Source organism: Rhyacophila brunnea, unplaced genomic scaffold, assembly GCF_057557595.1.
Source record: "Rhyacophila brunnea isolate RB1 unplaced genomic scaffold, BYU_Rbru_1.0 scaffold_2, whole genome shotgun sequence".
Taxonomy (NCBI): Eukaryota; Metazoa; Arthropoda; class Insecta; order Trichoptera; family Rhyacophilidae; genus Rhyacophila; species Rhyacophila brunnea.
In genome coordinates, this window is record NW_028232859.1 from 36115547 (window position 1) to 36133998 (window position 18452).

The 18452-nt window shown below is 34.0% G+C and overlaps 3 protein-coding genes across 8 annotated transcripts in view; 1 reads left to right on the top strand and 2 right to left on the bottom strand.

The window, feature by feature from the left end:
- ewg (DNA-binding protein Ewg) overlaps positions 1-4009 on the bottom strand; it is a 20314-nt gene extending 16305 nt beyond the window's left edge. For 2 of the 4 annotated variants that reach the window (XM_085947550.1, XM_085947549.1), the window contains exons 1-2: positions 3568-3705; positions 1238-1536 (exon numbers count right to left, since the gene is read on the bottom strand). In XM_085947550.1, coding sequence (XP_085803676.1) covers positions 1238-1466 — 229 coding nt within the window. In that variant the 5' untranslated portion in view covers positions 1467-1536; positions 3568-3705. Of the gene's footprint in view, positions 1-1237; positions 1537-3030; positions 3170-3567; positions 3706-3943 lie in introns of those variants that run through there. The other 2 variants (XM_085947547.1, XM_085947548.1) reach the window with 2 other exon arrangements.
- On the top strand, positions 3317-11410 carry Coq7 (ubiquinone biosynthesis protein COQ7, mitochondrial). 2 transcript variants are annotated; one of them, XM_085947553.1, is made up of 4 exons: positions 3317-3477; positions 8127-8238; positions 8418-8646; positions 11034-11410. In XM_085947553.1, the coding sequence occupies exons 1-4, from the start codon at positions 3440-3442 to the stop codon at positions 11309-11311; spliced, it is 657 nt and encodes a 218-aa protein (XP_085803679.1). In that variant the 5' UTR covers positions 3317-3439; the 3' UTR covers positions 11312-11410. The 2 variants fall into 2 exon arrangements, with proteins under 2 accessions (XP_085803679.1, XP_085803680.1); XM_085947554.1 differs by lacking the exon at positions 3317-3477 and adding an exon at positions 3532-3909.
- Positions 6497-18452, bottom strand: part of shf (WNT inhibitory factor 1) — a 22461-nt gene continuing 10505 nt past the window's right edge. For both annotated transcript variants that reach the window (XM_085947552.1, XM_085947551.1), the window contains exons 6-8: positions 7498-7593; positions 7121-7330; positions 6497-7000 (exon numbers count right to left, since the gene is read on the bottom strand). In XM_085947552.1, coding sequence (XP_085803678.1) covers positions 6984-7000; positions 7121-7330; positions 7498-7593 — 323 coding nt within the window. In that variant the 3' untranslated portion in view covers positions 6497-6983. The remainder of the gene's footprint in view (positions 7001-7120; positions 7331-7497; positions 7594-18452) is intronic.

Genomic DNA, 18452 nt, shown 5'->3' on the forward strand with positions numbered 1-18452 from the left:
AAGAATTAATTCCCCTGACGCCATCACAAAACAAATTGACATGTTCACAGCTCGACTTTCGCTCTCCGATTGGCAGCGAGTCCGAAATTTTATCGCACTTATAGTTGAAAATTATTTGCTGTTTCACTGAAGTATGCTCTTAAGTGGCTGACCTTTGGGACATTCACCTAATTTGATTTATCACAGAAAGCCAAACGTACAAATAGTTGCCCTGAGAATTTATGTTTTTAGACTTATTAACATATTCACGCCATACACGGATATAATATACATATAACAGTAGTCTCTCAGTAATCCACCACCCCAAAAACCAGACAAGTGTCCAATTAGTGAAAGCGGCAGATTATAGTGGATACCTACATACAAAATATGATAAATATTAAAACAGGTATTTTGTAAAAATAGTTTTTTTGAGAAATTTGTACTAGCAAATTACTGTTTTATTGATAATCAAAAGTATTTACTAAATTATACATATTTATAAACTGAGTTTATTAACTAAATATTAAACAGTAAATCACTTGACACAACCAGTTATTCAGTGAGGCAGATATTCTTGAATGGCTTAAGATTCCTGGCCTTCCCTATGACCAAAAGCTTCATTTTGTGTGTCCTGGTTGCATTGGAGCACGGCTTAATTATGATGCGGTCCTTGGGCACTTTCCTCCCTGGTACATTACTTTCTTCGCGATGAACGTACGTTTTACGAAGGAGAAGTTTCCAAAATAAACCTGTCTCATCTGCGATGCATACTTGTACGCGGCGGACTACTGAATTTGACAATTGAATACCGGCGAATTGTAGAGCTTGATTTTGTGCTTCCAACTAGTAAAAATAACGACGGATTATAGTAGTTGTCCGATAATCGAGTGGCGGATTACTGAGAGTGTACTGTATATATCATAATATATATATTTTTTTATATAAAAAAAATCCTATGAGAAGTTGTTCTCCATCCGAGAGAGTGCAGTCTACATAGCAGCCAAAATATAAGGCATACACTATTTAAATATGCATATTTATCAGAAACTCAATTATATCATGGAGTAATTCACTGGCTCGGGAACTTTCGTTACTCACCAGTGGACAGTGAAATTTTTGTGGGTTGACTGATCTCAATTATAGCTACGCAGGCTCAGTTACCTGACAATAATTATGAGTATACCATTCAATTGCATCGGTATAGATAATTATTGTCATACACGGAATAAGTTGTTACGGAGTAAGTGATAGGTACCTGCGGCAGCGAGTTGCGCCGTGACCTCGTCAGTCATGGCGACAGTGATGAGGTCGTTGCCGTCGTCGTAGGCGGAGCCGGGCGAGGAGGGGCAGCCGTCTCCGTCGTCATCTTCTTCCGAGCCTCCGCTCATTCCGCCCTCCCCCTCCCCTTCGCCCTCTCCCTCCACGTCCCCCTCCTCGCCCATGTCCATGGACTCGTTGCTCACCGAGTTCATCACGGTCACCATCTGACCGTGATGAATCTCCCCCACGTAACACTCGGTCGCTTCAATAATTAAGCTTTGCGGTACTCAGCACCTGCAATGTGGGTCGAAAACTTTCAATAAAAATGCTCATGATTCCCTTGTCGCGTGACGGACCTAGGGCAGTCCAAAAATTATTCTTCCGATTCGATGAAACCAGTTTCGATACTTTTTTTTTATCAAAATTGGATTTCTAACTTTACTTTTCCCTAGTTTGAATATTTAAATTTTGATCGACAATTATCATGAATTAGAATATTTGCAAAATTTTTAGTCATTATTTTACTCCAGATAGAGCATACCTATATATATGAATGGGGAAGTGTTTTTTTTTTAAATATTCTATGTTAGTTGTTAGCTAGTGAACATGTTACTTATACCTATATAATATATAACGATCAATTAATACATTTTGAAGTTGATAATTTCAGTTGTTTAGAGTGAATGTGTCAAAAACATTCAACCATTGCAGTGAAATCATAACTCAACTTAATAAATAACGAAATATATACCTACCTATTATGTAGATAGGATAAAATGGGATGAGATTAATAATGAATCCTAGTTCTAAAACTACCTGTAGCTCTTTTTTTGTTAATTGCTATCACGCATGTCTACATAAAATTAGTACATCATGATTATTGTTCTTCAAAAAAAATACTGTAATTTTTGTAATATTAAAAGTGTCAATATTTCGGTAACTCTACTTTTTCTATCGAAACAAACCAGTATTACTATTTTGATAAAAAGTATTCATGCGTTTTCTTTGACCTGACCCGGTTATATAGGTATGGGCTGATACTATTCATTTATTAATTGAGATATCGTTCGCTGGGTAGAATTCTATTTTACAATAGTACAATATTTTTTATTGGATATATGGTTACAAATTGAAAAATCTTGAAGAAAACCTTATTCTATAGAGATGGAGCTTAACTGTCTGAAAGTGAATAAAATAAAATGGATCTCTGGTCTGCTAATTTTTATACAAACTGTGAAGAGTTAGAAGGAGTTGTGGTTGATGTTGCATAGAAAAATGACACTTATAACAAACGGAAACTTGCTTGAAACCACAGAAGACTCCATCTAGTAAAATAAGTGTTTGTACATTCACGAGTAGAGTGTCGATTCAGATACATAAGACTGATTTGTTATTAATTCTAATTTCAAACTGATTGACATTAATTGCATGCAGTGGACTGAATGAAAGAATAATTTTAGAATAATAATTACATAGGTACCTAGGTACATTATGTAAATTATTTGAGATATAAATACAAAATATAAAATTCAATGGTATGAACTGTGAAAGGAATTAAGGTGTACATTTTCTTTCATGTTTCCATGAGTTATAATAACATCAATGAAACTCATATTATTTAGAAACTATAATTGATTTTAACACCTCAATTAGGTATAGAATAGCAGCAATAACTGCCTACTGCATAAATAGAGGTATGGAATTTGAATTTACATTGATAATAAATAGTACCTATATTAATTTAAATATATTAAAAAGGATCTAATTACATTTCGAGTAGGTACCTACCAATTATAGTATAATCTCGGAATAACCTCATCATTATCATAATATCATAACAGATTAACGACTGGCATTATAATTTTGGTAAAAGGCTTTTGTAATATTCAAATGATAATAACATAGCTTGGCTTTGTTTATATTTTTTTATTTCAACCGAATGAGAAAAATCAATAACGCCCAACTCCATTTTTTGCCAATACCAAAAATGATATTCTCCACTCGTCGGATGCAATTGTATAACAACAATTTCAAGTAGGAATATATTTGCGGATATTGTATCAGTGGAGATCAAAAACACTCGATAAATATCTACCCAGAAATTACGATTTTGGTGTAGAAATGGTTTGCAAATAATGAGTGTCAAGGCGAAAGTCCGTTCGATGCAACTCGATTTAGGACATTCACGAGACATTTTATGTCAATGTTGAAGCATTCCGTGTGGACAACTGACAGGTAAATACAAAATAAATGGACATTATGGTGAAAAGTCGCGCCGTTCGGGCAGGCTCAGTTAAATTTCAAAGACTACGGCTGCGTACGCACCTGCGTGCAATGTGAGTCATTTTACCGTGATAACTGGGTTTCATAAATTCCTTGTGATGTAACATGTTTATTAGAACACTTGTAAGTATTTTGGCACTGAGAGATTCATATCCAAAATCGAGAGCACTAAATACGAGTACCGCTGGAAATACTTATTGCCATCCATGAATATCGATCGGCATAGGAAAAACGCCAATCGCATAAACTTCATATGTCGGAGCGCCATTTTGTACGAGTCTGCGCCGTAGAGCTTGTTGGCAAATACGGATTGTCCCGTGCTCCGTTCGCCGCTGACAGATGAAAGTGAAATAAACAATATTTATTCGCGCCTTAATGCAAAAAGTAGGTTTTACTTATTTATTACTGTTGTACTTACTTTTAGTAATATAGAATTACCAGGAAGTTCAGTCTATAATAGATTAGTGCGTTCTAAAAGTGCAATGAATAATATTTCATAAACATAACCTTTTGAGTTTCCATCTAGCGGTAATATAAGATATTACACATTCACAAATGGCGGCAAATTTAAATACAATGTTGATAAAAGTTATAATTATTGTAGTGAATATAAAAAAAATCAAAACCAAAGAAAGTTTTCACATAATTTTTAGTGTCCTGGTAACAAAATATGTTTAAATGTTATACTTGTAATCCAATTTAAAAGCTAGAAAATAATAGTAATTTAATTTTTGATGAAACCAAAATTCTTAGATGATAATCATAGCCCCCATAAGGGGGGGGGGGGACTGACAGGGCTCTCGGGTACGGTAAGGGGTGGGGCATAGCGGGTTGACTACCTAACTGAGATAAACACAGCACAAATTTGCTATTATAGTAAAGAATGTCGCCTGTGGCAAAACAATTAACATTTAAAAATCTATAGTTTGAAATATGTAGGATGCAATTTGATGTGATAATATGATAATTCACGTGTAGAATATTATTTTATGGGTTGCATATTACCATAAAAAAGGGTTGTGATCAGTGTTTTACATGATGCTGAATGCCAACAACTCGAGTGGATTTATTTATATATACAAAAAATATACCCTCAATTTTACCTCGCAGAACCCTGTGGTTCCATGGAATGCCAATTGCAGTACATTACTGTAGAGCATCTTATTGCCTTTAAGGCTATACTTCAGCTGGGGCACGGTCTAAAACGATCGTTGTTTCGCAGTAGTGTGTTCTTCCTTCTCCTTTCCTCGACTCTTGTGGGTTTATTGCTAAGGTCATTCTAAAAAGATGTTCTAACTAAAGCATGGGTGTCCTTTGGACTTCGCTGGACCACATCAAGCGAAATTTTAGGATTACACACAGAAAGAAGTTGACTTTTTTAACTCTCCCCGCCCAACTTTGTTTTACCCCACGATTAGAATTTGTGATTTTTAGGTAAGCTTCCAAAAAATAAATTCTATCTAGAATCAGTTCCATGCTTATTGAGAAATAAGAATGATTTCTTGAAATATCTGATATCATTATTTATCACCACCTCTACCCACAATCGATGTTGAGAGCTTTTTTTTAGCTTTTCCTGTCTTAATTTCCCCAAAATCTCATTGACAACTTTTTTGATTGATTTTCAAAATAACTGGGTTTTCGAAGCTTGTGCTGCACTTGCCAGTGGCGCACCCAGGGGGGAGGGCAAGGGGCCCTGGCACCCCCCAAACATAAAAATTACATTGAAATTATAAAATGATTAAATGAAATTATGAAAAAAAAAAACTATAAAAAATGACGGTAATGATTTGTAATTCTCCAGCACCCTTTTTAGAAAAATTTCTTAGATTTTAATTTCTAACACAAAAATTTCAAAACACTAATGTCGGGTTTTTTTAGAAACCCAATCCCTAATGTAACTGTCAAAAAATTCTCAGTGTCCACCCGAATTCCGGAGTGGTGTAGGTCATGGCTGGGGACGGCTGATAGGGCTCTAGCCTGCGGGGGGGCCGGCGTGTTGTCGGGTGGACCAGATAAGTTAGATAAACACACATCATAAATTAGCTTTAATAGTAAAAAAAAGTCGCCTGCGGCGTTATTATACTGCATGGCCATAAACATTTTAAATTATATAATTGTGCAATATATTTTCTGATTATTATGTGTCGATACTCGACAGCTCCATTATTGAAGTAGATGTATTAAAAATCACTAATAATTAAACCCTTAATTTGAACTAAAACACAATTTGAAAAACGTTAATGTAGTGTTTCACACTGCCTTCAATCTTAGTGGTAGGTATGGGGCCCAAATATCCTAGCCTGAGGGCCCGTTTCAGGATGTGGGGGCCATGGTGTAGGTACACGGAGTGCAATAGACAAAAGACCGATAAACGATAAATTAGGCTGTGTTGTGTTGAGTAGGTTTGTGTATAAGTTAAATGCAATAATACTTTTTTTGTCGATTTTCAATTAATATTTTGGAACCTCAATATTAAATAATGAAAAATCGACGATAAACATTCGGCGAAAAGAACGACTACACCCACTACAGTCAGTGGTGGTGTAAATCAAAAGAACTTTTTTTTTCAGAGGAATTCGGCATAGATATTGTAGCTCTTGCCTAGACCAGGCAGGTAGCACAGCCGATATTATTTGAGTAATGTTTTAGCATAGGTACTAGGCGCACATGTCCAGCATGGTCGCTGGACGGTTCAACGGTTACCGTCACTATGCCTCCAATTTAATAAAAACTAAGAGAAACTGTATAAATATGCCGCCGAGTATTGAGAAAATATGTAAAAATAATTATAAGATAAAGAGCCTATGGGACTAATTTACATTCTCCTCCTTGGGCTCCCCCCAATATTAAATCCTGAGTGCGCCACTGTGCACTGCTATTTGCTTGGAGCCATATACGGCTCGCAGGTTTGACACACCTGTACACAAAGAATATGGGTATTATGTAGGTACAATGAAAAGGCATAGAATAGATGTAATTAAGCATTTTTATTTTCAATATTCTAAACTAACTTAGATTTAAGTTATAAACCACTGACTTGAACATATTTTAAACTACATTCATATCACAGTACATCCTTAAGAATATGTGTGCCTTAATTTCATTACGACTTTTACTAAGCGGATGAATTATTGAACACGGAGGCACACATGAATAAATTTGAAGCTTTGAAAACTTCATTATTTCGATGTGTGTTGCGTCTCTGATCGAGGAAATCTTTTCACATTGATGTTTAAATAATTTATAACAGCTTACATTTTATTTTCCTACATTTTACATTCCTAATGGAATAATTATTTCACAAACAGCTTTGCCATTCCCGTTTATTTGAAAGGATTCTTAGATTTAACAGTATTTAAAACCTACATTGAAAGTAAAAATTCCAATGACAGCCAGTTGTGTGGGTTTCAGGGATTAATATCTTTCAATCTTTTAAGTTTTAGTTAACTGATTTGCTATCCTGAGTCATCGCCTGTAAAAAAAAACAGTTTTCTTTAAAATAGTGTACGCATTCATTCTTCTTTTCATTGTGTCAATGTAATTTAAAAAAATAGTAGCACTTTGATTTAACGACATATTTTAATCCACTCACTGTGGTTACATAGACGTCCATGCCACCCTATATTACATTTGCATTTATTATCGGGGCCACAAATTCCATGGCGACAAGCTTTATTGCAGGTTGACCTCTGGGGTACTCGTCTTCCAATTTCACAATGGTTTCCGCCTAGCCCTCTTGGGCATCTACATAAATTTTTATCTTTACATTTTCCCCCATTTAAGCAGGGAATCACACACTTCGCTGAAAATAAATACAATGTGTTATTTTGAAATAATATATTAGGTATATTCATATACAGATAATAATTCTTTAGAAAAAATTACAATTTTATTTATCATGAAACTCACCTATGAGATAATAATAATATGATCAATATTACACTATCTGGATACATAATGGAAACTTACAATATTCACAACGCAGTCCAAAATACCCCCTGGAACATTCGCATGTGTCCTTTTGTATACATTTCCCCCCATTCAAGCATTTTTCAGCACATATACCTATAAATTCGAAAACATAATGATTTAATTAATAGAAAAAAACATTACCTTTTAATATGGGATTCTATCGGTAGAGCACTTCATTACAATAATTGGGGTTCAAGAATTCAGTTTTCATGGAATATTTGGATCTTGAGAATTCTAGATTCCTTATTCAGTTTCATTCAAGTCTTCCAGGAGAAATTAACATATTTCTTTTATTGAGAAAATGTCTTCTTGGCTTCCAAAATATTATTTTCGTCGTAAAAGAAAGTTTTTTTATATCTTCCCGGCTGTCAAATTAAAATGTTCCCTGAGGTTCAAAAGTAGAAGACTTTTGAGCAATTTGTAAGCAATTTTACTTACAGCAAATTTTTATCAATCTAGTTAAAAATTTTCTAATTAGTTATTTTCTTTGGCAGGAGCACGGCCTACATTAATTTACATGTAGGCTCATATACAACTGCATTTGAGATTATTTCATTAATTAACATGAATCATAATTTCCCCTAATTACAATCGCATAAATTTTATATAATTGTGTTTAATTTCAGATTACATAAAATGTTTCAAACCCAATTTTCTCTTCCTTGTCAACAATTGAAAATTCTACTGAAGCAAAAAAGACATATATGCAAATTAGCTGCAAGACATACAGATAGTAAGGTTTGTAGTATGTATATTACAATATTTTTGTTAAATGTAAAGACTGAAGAAACATAAATTTAACTTAATTCAATGCAAAGAGAATCAAAAGAAGAATTATTGGTGTGCCAATGCGAACACCGCAATTCATTTAAAAAGGGCTATAATTAATTTTTAAAATGATTATTTACATATTTCAGTTGGACTCAATTATAAGGGTCGACCATGCCGGTGAACTGGGAGCAGACAGAATTTACGCCGGTCAAATGGCAGTTCTAGGAAACACTGCCAGCGGTCCTCTCATCAAGCACATGTGGGAACAGGAGAAAGTGCACAGAGCCAAATTTGAAGAGCTCATCAAAACCTACAGAGTTCGCCCGACTATCATGACACCAATTTGGAATGTAGCCGGATTCGCATTGGGAGCAGGTAAATTTTAAATGAATATACAAAAAGTAAAATCCATTAGTCATAATTCTTAGATCATGATCAAACAATCCATTAACCAAATCCTTTACGGTCATATGTTGAATCAGACTCGATGTCGATTTTATTCCCACAGTTCCCATTCATGTAACACATTCGATATGGTAAAAGAAAATATCTTGATTTTTTTTATTATGTCATTAACTCATACCATCGGCATTTCGGTGTTATGATTCATCTGAACAGTGAGCTAAATAATTGGTAAAATAAAATAAATACTTAAGTCAGAATTCTTAAATTATAGCGAAAAACATTTTAAAAAAAAAACCGTAAATTATTTAAAGACCTAATATGAAAGAAAATCTTTAACCCTTAGACTGCGTATGGCATGTAAACATGCCATAGACTTTATCTCGTATTTTTGACCAAACTAGAAGAGACACTTGTGGATAATATGCTTTAAAAATTAGTTCAAACCTTTAGGTAGACATATCAGGCAACAGATCTTAAAAATGTCAAGTAAAACACAAGGAAATATATTTTTGAAAAAAACACTCGTTATTCAGTTGTTTGAATCGCGCGCCATTGCGAAGATGGGTGTACTAGATGCGTCACCAGGGTTATCAAAACAAAACATTGGTCATGCATCGAAAAGTGTGCATCGATAATATTTTTATTTACCTTTTAATTAATTATTATGATTACGTTAGTGTTATGTATTTTTTCTTAGTGATTTGTGATCTCGAAAGAAACATATTGAAGATTTGTTTTTAGTATTTTTTGTCATTATAAATATATGTGAAATAATTATTTCACCCGCCAAAATGTCACTACCACATAATATTATCGAAGAAATAATGCTGGAAAATATTTTATCGATGCACAGCTCTCCAGTTGTTTGGCTTTGTTCATTGTTCCATGTTTGATATTTACATTATTATAATGGGTAATAATTTATATTTTTTATGTGCCACGAAACTGTGTTAGCTCTGTTCACATGCCTGGCGATTATTCGACAGGCCCTTTGTACAATTAAAAAGCCGATGGCGCCTCATAAATTATATTATAATAGTATTTTAGCAGTGCGGTAATTATTTTTAGTGTTTTATTCTCCAAAACATCCTAATGAATAAGTGGATGACAACATTATTTTATGGTGACGAAAATAAATATAGGTTCAGAATTTGAAACGGTAATAAAATTTGAGTTTAGACTTACTAAATGCGATAAGCGATAACCCACTGATTATTCCACAAGTGATTTAGTAATATATCTGTCATAGACCGTAACCAACTACACGGCAGCATGTATTCAACACAGCCCTGTGTATAACAAATACAAACGCGTCGAATTGCTCGGTAGTATGTGTAGAAACCATGTATGTGAAGACTGGACGGCCGCCATTTTGAACGCGCGGTCAAAGCTTGGATAATTTTTAGCGTCTTCACTTTCTTCGATTTATTTTAGTGAGAATGTAACGAATATAGTTTATTTCTTGGTGCATTTGGAATAACTGATATATAGTTCATTTAGTAATCTATTTTTTAATTTTGGAATCGATCTGTTTTAGCTGTAGTGACCGTTTTAACAGATCAGTTGACTGAAAATAAATTCCCGCGAAAATGTCTCGCAGCGAAAGGGTTAAAGATCAGAAAGGGAATATAGCAGAACAGTCGACAATTACAAATTTGGGTTATCTTTGGCAGTCTACAGAAACAAGTCAAAACCATTAATTATTCAGACTTTTCAGACATTAATATTTCAGAATTTTCGATTGTTATGTGGACTTTAATATGCGGGTAATAAAGCTAAATTAACTAATAACAGTAAAATTAAATTAATTAAATCAAATACAGAATACTTAATCCCAAAGATTCTGAATAAGAGATCGACCTTTTAATATCTATAAAAAAAACACATTGAAGCAATACCCTATTATCGACTGCGATGGGGGGGGGTCCTAGCAACTTAATTGTTATATACGTACTTGGTCTGACATATTTGCACTAACACAGAAGGTTTATCTGTCTACTTACGTTAGTAAAAAAAAAACAACATATTAGTGGTACTATCAATTACATACTTTTTCTAATATATACACTTCTATTAAGATTTGGTTTCAGTTCCAGGGTTTGACTTTCGGCATCTTCAGGCCATAAATATAACCTGACCATAAACCGTTGGTTCTTTTTTTGCTTCAATTTCATACATTTAGGCTCTATCAACAAGGTTTTTACAATATCTTTGCTTATTTCACACAAACTTTAAAAGGTATTTTCTATATTTCTTCAATTCAAGGCAAATCACATAATACCATCACAAGATGCCTCTAGTATCTGTTATGAGTGGTATGTAACAAAACATTACGAAATAATGAGCAATCTTTTCAGGTTCTGCATTATTAGGTGAAAAAGCAGCCATGGCGTGTACTGTGGCCGTAGAAACTGTTATTGTGGAACATTACAATGACCAGCTGAGGACTCTGATGAATGACCCGCACGCCGATAAAGATATTCTTGAAACGATAACAAAGTTCAGAGACGAAGAACAAGATCATCACGACATTGGAATCAATGAGGGGGCAGAACAAGCCCCATTTTACAAAGCATTTACAGAATTAGTTAAAATTGGCTGCAAAACAGCTATTAATATTTCCAAGGTCATATAATTCTAATATACATTCTTTAAGTAAGTCGCAATCACAATATTATGTAGTCGACTGCATTACATTATCAATCTATATAATTATATAATATAAAAGTCAAAATATCTTTGTTTGATTTTCTTTTCCTACTCGGGCCCGATTGATTGATATCTACAATAAAAAATGCAAAGTTAGTCAGTTCAAATTACCTTTCCTGCTAATTCCAATTCTGAATACTATTTGACGGTAAGATGTCTACGAATTTAATGATTTCGCACCCTACGGAGGTCACGGTTAATACTCGCGGCCCGCGTGATCATTCGCAGATTTGAACATGGGCTGAATAAAGGTATCATTTATTGCGGATACAGCCATATTTTGGAGCACTCGCAGCAGGTTTAAACAAAGCTGCTGGAACATGTTAAGCTGGCATCCATTTATTTCTTTTTGATATTATAAGCGATAAGTTTTCTTCGTGAAAAATCATCATTCTAGTGGTTGTGTTGCATAGTTTGATGATTGTTTCTTTTGTTTCCCAACCTTTTTTGTATAGCAGATCTCAGAAATCTGAAGGAAACCCCTACTTGCTATACATACAACCATTTTTAATCTCAATTTTCAATCCTAGTAAAATTTTAATAGTCTGAAAAAATGGTTTTCTCCATGCAATCTACTCTTAAAAATTGTTATTGTTTGCAATACCTCATTAATTTGCCACCCCTAAGCAACGCATGACCCTCATGGGACATCACCATCAGTATGGTTTGTAAATTTTAAATCTATACTATAATTTGAAAAATCGTCACTGTTCTGGCAGAAGACACTAATTCGAAAAAATGACATATTGAGTTATTAATACCAAAATGTTCCTTATTTCAAACTTTACCATTATTCATTTATTGTTTTATAATCAAAATCGACAACAAGCCACTGATGTATAAAATACAGTAAAAAGATTATTTACATGTAGTCCAGGTGCGTTACCTAACAACCCGTATACATAATCAGAGAGACACACTTTCTTCTGTGATTTGTCTACTTGAGATGATAGTATACACGAAAAGTTATGGTACCAGGTCGGGAAGTGGTCGTGACACCCAATCCTCACCTCCGTAACTTGGCAATTGATGAGAATCCCGCGCGTACATCGGATTCGTTGGAATCATATAAAGCTTGTTTTGCAATTCGTCTATCTGAGACGATAGTATATGTGGCTCTCACTCCTCACATCCTCGATGGGCACCGCGAGCGCGCCTCTGATTCACTTGCATAATATGATATACCTACACGGTCTATTTTGTAATTCATCTACCTAAGACGATAGCAAGTAATACACGAGTCACGATAGCAGCACCGGAAGTAGTCGTGAATCCAACTCCTCACTATTAAACTTGAAACTACAATTACACTGTGTGAGCATCTTAGTTTCGTATGTATATGAGAGACGCAATATGACTTTGTATATTATTTAACGCTGGCCATTGTTTTCAAGAATAGGCATGGTGCCAGTTGTTACTTTGGTGTTAGCATCATTCGTCGTCTTCATAGTAGGAACCTCATGGCCGAAGGTCGTGACTCAAATGGGGTCCACCCCCTGTATACCCAACTTCGTGTTTATTGCTTAATTATTGTTAATATGTGCTTCTACTAACAAAGCTCACGTGACTCATCTAACAAAAAAGACGCAGTTGTTTCATTTGTGATATATCTACCCGAGGCAATAGGAAACCAGGAAAGTCATGTTTGCAGTCGTAGAAGTGGTCATGCCTTTCACGAATCACCACGTAACTTGACTACATGCACATGGTTAATTCTCTATTAAGCCACTGCTGAAACACTTTTTTGTAATAATTATGAGATGCAATTTATTTTATGATTCGTCTGCAGGAGCCATATGCAGTAACTCAATTGATATTTTCTGAGACAACAAGTGTCTGTAGGTGGATGTATATTTGATGAAATTGTTCGCAAAGTGAAACTGGGCTGAAGTACTTTTGACAGTCTGAATAATGTCTTCAAAAATGACCCATGCCTTAAGCGCAAAATGTTAAACCAGTGTGTGCTTCCCGTAATCACAAGTGCGTGTGAAACATGGACCCTAAGTAAAAGAGAGACCCAAAAACTTATAGTAGCACAGCGTGGTATAGAGAGGTGCATGCTGGGCATAACGTGAATTGACAAAAAGCGGAATGGTTGTATAAGAAAACAGACAAGGGTTTGCGATGTAATAGTGTTCTCTAAAAACCACAAATGGAAATGGGCTGGATACATAGCTCAAAAAAGGACCGATGGACAAATGTAGTTATAGTCAGTAGTACACAAAAGGTACAAAACGTCCGCAAAATAGACCTAGAGGCCACTGGATCGATGAAATGGGTTAAGTACTGCGGAATTACGTGGCAACGTAACGCACAGGACTGAGAGAAGTGGAATCAGCTTGGAGAGGGCTTCATCCAGCAGTGTATTGATTCAGACTGATGATGATGACTCTAACGATGCTACTTTTCCACCAATGATAGTTATTCTGAAATCCCCTTTATTAATATGTCTTCTACTTGTCATTATTTACACATGTACCTACTTAAAATCTCTACGCTCTATAAGAATATATTATGCAGTATGTATCTATCTCATTTTTTTTATAAAAATACCTAGATAACTTTACGTACTAAAATTTTTTCCTTAAACTATGACAATGGCTTTAGAATATTCTGCATTTTTATCCTGGCAGAAAACACTAAATAACACTTGGTGTAATCAGTACCGTTGAAAAAGACAAAATGTGTTCTGGAAAAAAACACTAATTCGTTTTTTTATAAACAAATAAGAAAATAAACATAAAAAAAGAAAATTTTACTTTATTTTTTACTTAAACCTTCTTAATAAATAAACAGTCTTTATTTTAAAGTTATCCTTTTTACGATTACTTAATAAACTCACATGATAGACCATTTCAAACATTTTAAAAACTTCAAAGTTAAATTACTCAAAACTAGTATTCTCCAGTTAGTGTGTTCTGCCAGAATAGAGACGATATTTGGATGTATGTTTGTACCGTCCTTCGGTTTTTCTTTATACAAATCCACACGCCCAGTCGGATTTCGACAAAATTTGGACAGTAGACAGAGGCCGACAAGCCCGATCGCGCGGTCGGGGTCACGAATGTCAGATTTAACCCGTTGCTTCTCGAGGACAGTTTTATGGTTTTTGCGGAAAAGATCGCCGCGTACAGGGCCTTGAAACGCGGAAGTTAATGCTGCAACCGCCATTTTTTATTAAAAATGTCACTAGAATGTGTGCATTTAAAAATATTGGCGTTTATTTCAGCTCGATCGTAGGTCAAATGGCAAAGTTAGATGGAAATAATTGAGGCGCCGAGTGCCAAAGGAGCTCAAGCGCCAACTTTACGATTTTTGACATTTGAATGTAGGTTTTTTCTACAAATCGATATGTATCATGCCACAAAGTCTTATCGCTCAAATAATTATAGATATTTTACAATAGAGATTTATTTTCTGTGGCATAATTGTTTTGGTCGTTATGTCGGCACGCCACAGAAGCTTATCCGCCATTATACTATGGAGAGCGCGAGACCAAAACAGCTGTCAGATTTGTCTTATTGAATATGCGTTCTCAACAGTGAAAAAAACTAAAAATGAGCTCAAGAAGGATTAGAAAAATAGTTTCAATGTGTGTTAAACCTGTAAATGAGGAAAATCGCGGTAAGTTTAACATGTTTTATCCGTTTTTCATTCACATACGCTGTTGTTTAAAATATTTTAGATTACTTTTGAAATATGGTTATTAACGTCATTTTAGTAATAATTATGTCCACTAATCTTTTACTTCCATGAAAGAAAATAACTCTTATTTCTAATTTCATCTTGTTTTACATCCAATTACGATTGATATACACTAAAAAAAGTATTTAAAAAATCACCCGAATCCTTGAGAAAAAATGATGGTGTTAAATTTGAATAATGATTTTGTTATTTTGGCCAGTTTGGGAGTAACGATTTGATTTAGTATTATTAATAATATTGGGTATATAGACGGTTATTACAAAAAAAACAATCCAAAGGCTTTGAAATCATTGCTGTAATGGCAAAAACGTATTTAATATTATAAGGCAAATTTTATGCCAAACAAACTCATGTAACAATCTTGACAAATTTGACCATTTTTTTAGTGTTTATTTGGCATAATAAAATTTGTTTATATCAAAATGTTTTTTTATTGCTATCCAAACCCATACATTAAAATTTTTTTAAATGATTTATTTTTTTAAATTAACGCCATTATTTGAGTTTGAAAATGTTAATGCCACAGAAGCTTATGCAACAAAAAAAAGTATCAAGTGCCACCTTTTTTCATTTTTCTATATGCCAAAGAGGCTCAAACACCATTTTTTTTGGAATCCAGTAGATATTTTTCATTAAATATTATTGCAAATAATACTTTGATTTTTTAAAATTTGCTTTGCTTAGAAAATAATTGTCCATTTCAACATACAAGTTTAACCCTTTCCCGGCGACCGTATTCCAGTAGGATACGGCTAGTACGTAACACATGGGCGACCGTATAGCAGTCAGATACGCAAACCTTGACCTGTGGATAACGCAAGAAATATTTTTCATGCGGCATTGAGAATTTTATTAAAAAATAGCCCGATCCATCCGCCTACTTCCACCTATACAACTTTGTCAAAAATATGTTGTTTTAATTTCATAATCATCGATCTTTCGAACCCTCTCGATATATTGAGATTCGCCGGTAGGATTGCATCAGTTCAAATCTACGCGGTATTTTACAGCGCCTGCGCACTAGGCATACAAAATATTTTCATTCGAGTTGAGTGTGCGCCGAGTGATTTATCGTGTCAAGTTGAATATTCACCGCGATCTTTACAACACCATGTTTGCGGGAAAAAAAGACAACCAAAAAACCGAACCGAAAACAATAAATAATGTGTGTCGAAATATTTCTAAATATGTACTTGAACTTGTGTTCTGGATTATGTCATTTATTTTTATTACTCATGGTCATGTCATCATGTGTCACCCCAATTGTTTGAAAGTCATAAATCGAGCTCATTATTGAAAGTCGTAAATATTTGTAAAGATGCGTCCACACGGAATGAAAAAATATAATATATTATTATATTTTAGTTAGGACGATTGCGAGTTTTACCAATAAATTACGAATTACTATGAAGGAATATATAAAACGTATAAATAAACGTAAGTATAAAAAAAACACACGGGTATACAACATAATATTTAATATAAATCATGGAATATTGACTTTTCAACTATATTACATATTATCTTTGCATGCAATTTAATGTTTATAAAATTTTAAAACCTCACGCAAAAAATGTTTTTATAGCACTTAGAAAAAATTACGCAGATTTTACAAAATAAATATTGTTTTTTTTATAAAACACTAACACAACACAATCCTCAATAAAACTGAAAAGTTTAATCGGTACTGTTCGGTTATACCGGAGGCAGCGGAAAACGCATTTTGAAAATAGCCGATAAACTGGATTATTTGTTAGGTTAACCTAACCAAACCAAACCTAACCTAACCTAACCCAACCTAACCGAACCTAAACTAACCCAAACTAACAAATAATCCAGTTTATCGGCTATTTTCAAAATGCGTTTTCCGCTGCCTCCGGTATAACCGAACAGTACCGTTTAATCTAGTAAAAATCCAAATTTCACTCAAAAAATAACAAAAGAAATTATTATAATATTTCAACCAGTGTGGACTCAACTTTACGCGAACCATAAAACATGTAATAATATGCGACACACACATAAAAGCTATTATTTTAAATATTTTTAATGGCATTTTTAAGTGTTTCTAACATGAGTAAAATATTATAGTGAGTGATTTATTAATTTTTATGGGCGCACAAGCGTGTCTACGTCATCAAACATGGCTCCGTGATTTTTCAATACAAGGGACTATCAATGATTTTATTGAAGTATACACAGCTAAATTCAACAATCGATTCTATTTTTTAGTGTGGCACTTCGAACCTTATGTATCTAGGCATGATAACAGTTATACCAGCTATTTTTAATTGCCGTATTTATCATAATACAGCGAAGCACAGCATTTACAAAAACCTTACCGCAGAGCGGGCTTCTTTCATATTGAAACTGACGCGGCGGCCGGGTTAAAATTTAAAAAATAAATTCACTGAAAACTTGTCGGCCATTTTGTAGCACTTTTGTTAAATGGTGCTTGAGCTCCTTTGGCGCTCGGCGCCTCAATTGTGTTATTAGAATTGCTAATCGGCAGGCTGGCGCGGGCGACATAGTGCTGCCACATTAGATCAGAATGCTTCACTCACGGACAATAATTGTATGTAATGGCATCAAGAGTGGGAAGTAGTAAAAATCTATATATTTTGGCACCAAATGGAAAAGCCACAAATATTGTATATCGAAAAGCCCTGGAATGATGGATTGGATATTTATATTATGGATGGATATTTTATATTATATAGAAAAGCCTTAAAATAATAAATTGAAAATGTACTACTTTTTAAGATGTTAAAATAAAAATCTCTAATATTTTTTATTTTTTTAAATGCAATCCTTTGCACCCACGTATTAAATTTAGAAGTTTTATTTTAAATATTAAACCATTCCACTCCCGGGCAGCGCCGGGTGATACTGCTAATTACTAATATGCTAAAAAATTCCCTTCCCAAGTAATATTCTCATTGTGTACTTCAATAATAAAATAATAACTGACACATGATATATCAAACAAAACTAAATTTACTAAATACATTATTATTTTAAAATAGGTCACGTGAAACCTTTTTCACTCTAAAAGTTATTTTTTATTTTTTAGCTACGAAGTCTCATCTGAGACTTATTTAGCTTTACGTTAATAGGTTTTTAGTTATCTTTTTTTTTGTAATCGTTTAAGGACTCCTAACGCTGCTGATCACTGCTTTAGATTATCAATCACATATTACTGTAAATTGTGACCGTGCACTTTCATTAAGATTAAATTAGTTTGAATATCGACAACAACACATGCCATTGAAATTTCATGAAGATAAGGAATCTAGCAGTTGAAAAAATATGCACAACGCGGAGGATATAACGAATATTAATTCTACAATGTGCAGAAAAAA

Bases quoted from the DNA above. Each gene is read 5' to 3' on its own strand.
- Coq7 (XM_085947553.1), top strand. From the start codon at position 3,440: ATGTCAATGTTGAAGCATTCCGTGTGGACAACTGACAG. The intron at 8,239-8,417 runs GTTTGTAGTATG...TACATATTTCAG, and splicing joins CAAGACATACAGATAGTAAG to TTGGACTCAATTATAAGGGT. The intron at 8,647-11,033 runs GTAAATTTTAAA...CAATCTTTTCAG, and splicing joins CGGATTCGCATTGGGAGCAG to GTTCTGCATTATTAGGTGAA.